This window comes from Suncus etruscus, chromosome 9 (genome assembly GCF_024139225.1).
Source record: "Suncus etruscus isolate mSunEtr1 chromosome 9, mSunEtr1.pri.cur, whole genome shotgun sequence".
Lineage (NCBI taxonomy): Eukaryota > Metazoa > Chordata > Mammalia > Eulipotyphla > Soricidae > Suncus > Suncus etruscus.
In genome coordinates this window covers 116,285,521-116,293,436 of record NC_064856.1, presented here as the reverse complement: position 1 = coordinate 116,293,436, position 7,916 = coordinate 116,285,521, and the positions used below count along the sequence as shown (strand labels likewise).

The window sequence follows — 7,916 nt, the reverse complement described above, 5'->3', positions numbered from 1 at the left end:
GCCACTTTACATGCTGGGTGGGGAAGCAGTAACAAAACGCAGCAGAGGTTGAGAGAGGGAAGTTCTACCTGGTAGGGTTCTAGTTGGAGTGGCTCCAGTGAGATGCACACAAATCAGACCAAAAAAGCTTTGGGCTGCAGGACTTGTTGGCAAGGGGTTGTGTTGGTTTGTGTTCTCGAATTCCTTCTTGAACTGAAGAAAGGCCTCTACCGTGGCTCTTTTCAGGTCGGGCCTGCTGGGCATGTGTCACAGTCCCGCACTGCCCCTGGTGTTTGTTTTCTCCTGTGCACAGGCATTCTGCTAGCCTGAAGGCCTGCAGCTTTTCCAGTGGGAGACAGAGTGGGGGAGGGGTGTGCTAAGTGACAAGTTTCAAATCACCAGGAAAGGGGCTGTAGCGATAGTCCAGTGGGTAGGGCATTGTCTTGCATGCAGCCTGCCCAGGTTTGATCTCTGGCATCCCATATGGTCTTCTGAGCCCATCAGGAATAATCTCTGAGTACAGATCCAGAAGTAACCCCTGTGCGGTGTTGATTATGACCCTGAAACAAAATCACTGGGAAAGTGAGCCTGAGAGACAGTACAGTAGGCAGAGCATGTGCCTTGCATGCGGCTGACTGAATTCAACCTACAACACTCCATATGGACCCCTGAGCACTGTCAGGAGTGATCCCTGAGCAGAGTCAGGAGTAAGCCCTGGGCACAGTCGGATGTGTCCCCTAAACAATAACAAAAATAAAAGAGAAGTTTTAATATAAGCCCGAACTGGAACTCTGGGTCTCAAAGATGAGGCCAAGATTTTTTTTTTTTTTTGGTGGGGGGTCATAACCGGCAGTGCTCAGGGGTTACTCCTGGCTCAGAAATCACTTCTGGCAGGCTCAGGGGACCATATGGAATGCCAGGATTCGAACCACTGTCCTTCTGTATGCAAGGCAAACACCTTACCTCCATGCTATCTCTCTGGCCCAAGGCCAAGCTTTTCTTCACATTTTTCTCCACGAGTTCTTAAATTCTAGCTCAGAGCTCATGACATCCAGGCAGTTGTCCCTGTCCAGTTCACAAGAGGCTTTTAGTCTCTGTGGTGGTCAAGAGTTGAGAGACCTGGCTTTTCTTTTAGCTCTGCAACTTGTTACTGGTATAACCTGAGGCCAGTTATCGTTTTTATTGTTCCAGGGGTGCCCATCCTTGATTATCAGGATCCGATGCTATCTTACGATCTCCTAAGTCCTTTGTGTTACCCCCACAGACCACTACAACTCAGAAGAAGAGTTTGTCAAAGACTTGAAGAACATGTGGTTTGGACTCTATTCAAGAGACAAAGGAGACAGGGACTCAAGTGGCTTTGAGCACGTTTTCTCAGGTGAGGTTCCTCTGTTGGGAAGAAAGAACTGGAGGGATGAAGAGAAGGGAACAGCTGAACCTGGCCATAGATGAAATAAGAAACCCCATTAGAGGCTGAAAGAGCGGTAGAGAAGCCACTTTTGAAGAACTGTGTCTTCTAGAGAACTGTGTCTTTCAGGAGAAAGATCAGATGCTGGGGTACCCAGAGGAAGGAAAATTATTTTAGAGACACGGGACTATCTCTGAATGGTGGTCTGCTTTCAGAGCATCATCAGCTATGTCCCAAAAGGATCATGGTCTTTTCCCCCCTTGGTTTACTCTAAAAATTTCCCATCAAGTCTGACTTATTTTTTGGGGAAAAAAAAAGGCTGACAGTTGGGGCTGGAGCAATAGCACAGCAGGTAGGGCGTTTGTCTTACACAAACAGCAAATCCTGGTTTGGTCCCTGGCATCCCATATGGTCCCCCGAACCTTCCAGGAGTGATTTCTGAGCACAGAGCCAGGAATAACCCCTGAGTGCCACCAGGTTGAGGCCAAAAACCAAAACCAAACAAACAAACCAAAAAGGCTGACCACCAAACCTTCATTAGTGGGAAGAGAGAAACTCTCCCAAGGCCTCTAGTCAAAAGCAAGGTTAAGAGGTTGGAGAAATAGTAAGGTAGGTGGGGCATCTGCCTTGCATGTGGCTGACCCAGGTTTGATCGCCAGGGCTCCCTATGGAAGCCAAACCCAAGCTCATTGGGCGTGATCTTTGAGTGCAGAGCCAGGAGTAAGCTCTGAGCACTGCTGGATATGGCACAAAACCAAAAAGCAGGGTTGAAGTGCATGGAAGGCACGCTAGGAAGTCATGGGCAACATGGACATTCCAGGGTTCAAAGACAGAAGGGAATCAATCTTAGAATGGAAAGGAAGGCCAGCTCCTCAGCCTGGATTTTCCCCCATAGGTGAAATCAAACATGGCAAAGTAACCGGCTTTCATAACTGGATCCGCTTCTACTTCCAGGAAAAGGAGGGCCTGGTTGACTATTACAGTCATATCTATGACGGGCCGGTGAGTACTGAACGTGATCCCCGGATAGCAGTTACTCTCCCTGCTGCTCTGTTCTGCATTCCAGACACCAAACTTGCCTTTTACGCTGATGCTCAGGAGCAGCCAAGCAGGGAGTGACTATGACTTCTCAGGTTGATGCTGAGCAGGTCCCACCAAGGGACCATCAAGGGATCTGACATTCTTTCGCAAACAGCGAAGCTTCTAGAATTTCAGGGATGTAGGAAGCAGAGAGACCAGATATCTTAGCAGGGTGAACCATTTCCTCTGTCCATTTCAAACAAATCTGCACGACAGGAGATATCAATTTAGCAGTAAAGCTTTTGCCTTGCATGTGCGAGAACCTGGGTCTGATGTTCAACACAAAAAATCAGGACAAAACAAAACAAACAAACAAACAAACAAAAACCCAATAAAATAAAGAATCCAGCTTTTCCAGAAACCTCACCTACGTCCTGATTAGCCCTCAACAAATTCTAACTAATCCTTCCCATCCGTTCCCCCTCAAATCCATTCCAGCATGGGGCATCTCTTCACTCCTCACCTCTTTGCCACTTTTCTCTCTGCAGTGGGATTCCTACCCCGACGTGTTAGCCATGCAGTTCAATTGGGACGGCTACTATAAGGAAGTGGGCTCGGCTTTCATTGGCAGCAGCCCTGAGTTTGAATTTGCCCTCTACTCCCTGTGTTATATTGCCCAGCCAGGCAAAAAGTAAGTACTGGGTATTCAGAGCCTGGGGAGCAGACTGGAACCATAAACAAGCCAGCCCAAACAGCCAGAAGATCTTGATTCTGCCCAATATTTTTTTTCTTTTTTTCGGTTTTTAATTCACACTCGGCAGTGCTCAGGGGTTACTCCTGGCTCTTTGCTCAGAAATCGCTTCTGGAAGACTTGGGGGACCATGTGGATGCCGAAAATCGAACCGGGGTCCATCCTGGGTTGGCTCTGTAAGGCAAACGCCCTAACACTGTGCTATCATTCTGGCCCCCAATTGTGCCTCTTGAGGGAGATTCTTTCTCTCTAAGGGCTTAGAAAAATCACCCGTGAGATGGCAGCATTTTCAGTGGGAAACATGCAGTGACTCATTTCTGGTAGTCAAACTTCATTTCTGCAGCAAAACTAACTGGCTCCCCGCTCTCCCAAGTAGTGTTGGGCAGAACCACAATATGCGAAAGTTAAAAACGCTGTTGACCTTGGAGAAGCCCCAAGCCTCTCTCTTTGGCCCCTGCTTAGGGAAACCCTAGAGCTCCAGTGAGTACACTTTGCAAGCATGGGGCTTCATGTTTGAGGATGTTTGAGGATGGTGGATGCTAGAACTTCTGAGCAGATATTCCATAGCTAGAGGATCTAGAATCTGGGTTTTTTTTTTTTTTTTTTTTTTTGGTTTTTGGGCCACACCTGGCGGTGCTCAGGGCTTACTCCTGGCTGTCTGCTCAGAAATAGCTCCTGGCAGGCACAGGGGACCATATGGGACACCGGGATTCGAACCAACCACCTTTGGTTCTGCATGGGCTGCTTGCAAGGCAAACGCCGCTGTGCTATCTCTCCGGGCCCTAGAATCTGGGTTTTTCTTTATTTTATTTTATTTTGTGGGGAGAGAGTTGTTTTGGGGCACAGCTGGCAATACTTAGGGGTGATTGACTCAGCACTCAGAAATTACTCCTAGCACGCTCAAAGTACCATATGGGTGCTGGGGATCAAACCCAGGTCAGCAAGGCACACACACTACTGTGCTATCTGACCTCTATTTTTTATTTTGTATTTAACTTTGCTTGAAATGAGGACATTTTCAGTCATTTGACTCTTTATAGAAATTTAATACAGGGCCCGGAGAGATAGCACAGCGGTGTTTGCCTTGCAAGCAGCCGATCCAGGACCAAAGGTGGTTGGTTCGAATCCCGGTGTCCCATATGGTCCCCCGTGCCTGTGCCTGCCGAGAGCTATTTCTGAGCAGACAGCCAGGAGTAACCCCTGAGCACCGCTGGGTGTGGCCCAAAAAAAACCAAACAAACCAGAAATTTAATACAAATATGCATGGTAAATGTACAAACAAATTTGTTATAAGGTAGTTCATATTTTGTTAACATAGCATCTGAATCATATATTTTGGAATATAAAATATCCCTAATGCATTTCATTCCTTCCCTGACCTTACCTTTGGCTGCAAGTGAAGTTAGAAATAGTCTTCTTTTAGACTATTTTTGAAGATGTCTATAATTGAAACAGAGATTTAGTATTTTTATGGCTTACTTATTAAAATTTTGTTTTTGATTTTGGACAACATCCAGCTATGTTTGGGGCTAACTCCTGGCTCTGTACTCAGTACTCCTGGCAGTACTTGAGGGATCATATGTGGTAGTAGGGATGGAACAGGGGGCTGTCACATGCAAGGCAAATATCTTATCCCTTGTACTATCATTCTGGCTTCATATTTTTATTTTACAATATTTATTACTTTGACATTTAGCTGGTAAGATGGTTAAACTCTGGGGCACTGATGTACAAAGTTAGTACTTCCTACCATCACCAAGTGGCCATGACCCTCCTAGAATCTGGGATTTTGTTTATGTTTTGTTTGGGATTATTTTGGAGGGGATACACCTGGACTAGGGGTTAGTCCTAGATCTGCATGCAGGAATTACTTTGTTGATGCTTAGGTGACTGCGGGTGTCCTGTAAGCCCCCCAAAGGGGCCCGGCCAGCGGAGAGTGGACGAGAGGCTCACGAACAACCGCATCTTTATTTTGCGAAGCTCAGATCACACAGTCACACCTTGAAAAAATCTAAGAGAGGTTATTAATAAGGCCCAAGACAGGAAACTGTGTTCAAAGGCGTTTAATGGGGTTCAGCTTCTCCTTAAATAGAGAAGGTACAGGGGGCAGGCAAAAGGCAGTGTCAATCACTCTTTTCAGTGCACAGATTTATCTCATTATTCCAAATAAGGTATAAACACAGAACAGGTAGGTTGGAACAGGAACACAATGTCATTATTCCCCAAATATGGAAAGTGGGCAGGGGGGCAAGGGGGCAGTCATGCTATATCGGTTTGGCCACATTCCTAAACTCTTAACAGATGTATGGTGGGGCAAAGTTCTTAAGGGATAATTTTGTAAAAAGAATGTGGTCTAGGTTGGGTTTCTCTTTCCCTTGGGCTAAGAAAAATTTTATCACTTGTTTCCTGCTGGTCCATGGGTTTGTAGCAGACAGCACTAGGACTGGAAAAATGGCAGAGAGATTTTTGCAAAAGTACTCACTGAGTCAGATCACGGCAGCCAACAGGTGACCATATGGGATACCAGGAATAAAATTCAGGTAGGACAGGTGCAAGATAATCACCCTACCCTCTATTGCCTTAGCCCCTAGAATTTTATTTGGTTTTGGGTGTCACACTTAGTAGTGTTAACAGATCTCTCATAATAGCGATCAGGGAACCATTCGAAATGCCAAGGATCAAACCCAGATTGGCCACATCCAAGGCAAGTGCTTAATCCTCTATACTTTCTTTCACTTTGTATCTAGGATTTTAGAATTGCACTCTGATAAAGATGAAGTGTTTCTTAGGCAAATAGAAGATAGTTGTATGTCTGAAACTTGATCATGAACAACTTTTTTTTAATGAATAGCTAATTCATTTACTTTTTCTCCTCACCTTTGCCTGTATTTGAGACAGGCATTCTCCTTTTCTCATTCATTAACATTGTCATACTACTCATACTAGTTGTTAGTGTTGTTATTTCCCTAATAGCATTCACCACTCTTTGTGATGAGCTTCATATTGTGAGGGGGGTCCTTCCGACCCTAATCTCTATTGTTGCCGGTATTATTACAATGTCTTTAATATTTTTTAAAACCCATAGATGAGTGAGACCATTCTGTGTATCTCTCTCTCCCTCTGACTTATTTCACTCAGCATAATAGATTCCATGTACATCCATGAATAGGAAAATCTCATGACTTCATCTCCTGGTGGCTGCATAATATTCCATTTTGTATGTGTACCACAGTTTCTTTAGCCATTAATCTGTTGAAGGATATCTTGGTTGTTTCCAGAGTCTGGCTATTGTAAATAGTGCTGCAATGACTAGAGGTGTGAGGAAGGGATTTTTGAATTGTATTTTTGTGTTCCTAGGGTATATCTTTAGGAATGGTATAGCTGGATCATCTGGGAGCTCAATTTCCAGTTTTTCGAGGAATCTCCATATTGTTTTCCATAAAGGCTTTTCTAGACAGCATTCCCACCAGCAGAGAATCAGAGTTTATTTCTCTCCACATCCCTGCCAGCACTGATTGTTCTTGTGCTTTGTGATATGTGCCAGTCTCTGTGGTGTGAGATAGTACCTCATTATTTTGATTTGCCTCTTCCTGATGATTAGTGATGTGGAGCATTTTTTCATGTGTCTTTTGGCCATTTGTATTTCTTCTTTGAGGAAGTATCTATTCATTTCTTCTCCCAATTTTTGATGGGGTTAGATTTTTTCTGGTAAAGTTCTGTCAGTGCCTTGTATATTTTGGATATTAGCCCTGTCTGATGGGTATTGGGTGAATAGTTTCTCCCGTTCAGTGGATCCTGAACAACTCTGCAACTATGCATCTCATGGTGATTCAATTAAAGATTCATTAAAAAAAGAAGATGGGGGAGTGGGAGATAGCACAGTAGGTAGGGCACTTGCCTCACACACTGCCAATTAGGGTTTAATCCCAGACATCCCATGTGGTTCTGCAAGCACTGTCTGAAGACTCTGAAGTGATTCCGGAGTGCAGAGCCAGTATTAACCCTAGCGCATTACCAGGTGGGATCCCTTCAAAAAATAAAACAAAACCAAGGAAAATAGAAGATAAGGATTGTTTGGGGATGTCAACGAGATAGTATATTGTCTATGCCTTGCTTTGCATGTACCTGACCTGAGCTCAATCCCTGGCAACACAAGACTCCCACCAGGAGTGCTCCCTGACCTGAGTGAAGAACCAGGAGTAAACTTTGAGCATTGCTGGGTTTGGCTCTCTGCCCCCACCCCACCTCCAAATGAAACCTAATAATGTTTTCAAAGGGCTCCTGCACACACAGAATGGGAAGCAGGGCTGTGGCAGCTCTCTTGGAGTGCCATGGGTTCAAAGTGTGGAGCCATTATGCATGGCCTGGGCTGCCCCTTGCAGGACAGAGGTGGAGTGAAGTGGGGGACCCTAACAACTTGGCCATCTTTCTCCACAGGTGCAAGCTGAAGCTGGGTGGATATCCCTTGGCTATCCAGACCTACACCTGGCATAAGACCACCTATGGAAATGGCAAGAAGTACATCGCCACAGCCTATGTGGTATCTTCCACCCACTAGCTTCCAGCTAGAAAGGAACAGGAGGGCAGAAGAACTGCAGTGTTATTTCTCTTGGCTGGAGAGTGGAAAGCATTCCTTAATGCCTATGTGAGAAAGCAAGGAAAATTCTCAGGGGAAAACTGAGGCAAAGCATCAAATCTAAGTTCCCTGCTTGAGGATACTCCCTGATATGTGACTGCTGGGAGCCATCTTCCCTAGAC

At 45.3% G+C, this 7,916-nt stretch overlaps 1 protein-coding gene across 1 annotated transcript in view; it reads left to right on the top strand.

Moving 5' to 3' along the window:
- LOC126018850 (uridylate-specific endoribonuclease-like) overlaps nucleotides 1–7,716 on the top strand; it is an 8,569-nt gene extending 853 nt beyond the window's left edge. Inside the window, exons 3-6 of the mRNA XM_049780943.1 lie at nucleotides 1,244–1,357; nucleotides 2,283–2,389; nucleotides 2,956–3,098; nucleotides 7,596–7,716. Of these exons, the coding sequence (XP_049636900.1) occupies nucleotides 1,244–1,357; nucleotides 2,283–2,389; nucleotides 2,956–3,098; nucleotides 7,596–7,716 (485 nt within the window). The remainder of the gene's footprint in view (nucleotides 1–1,243; nucleotides 1,358–2,282; nucleotides 2,390–2,955; nucleotides 3,099–7,595) is intronic.
- Nucleotides 7,717–7,916: the final 200 nt, after the last annotated feature.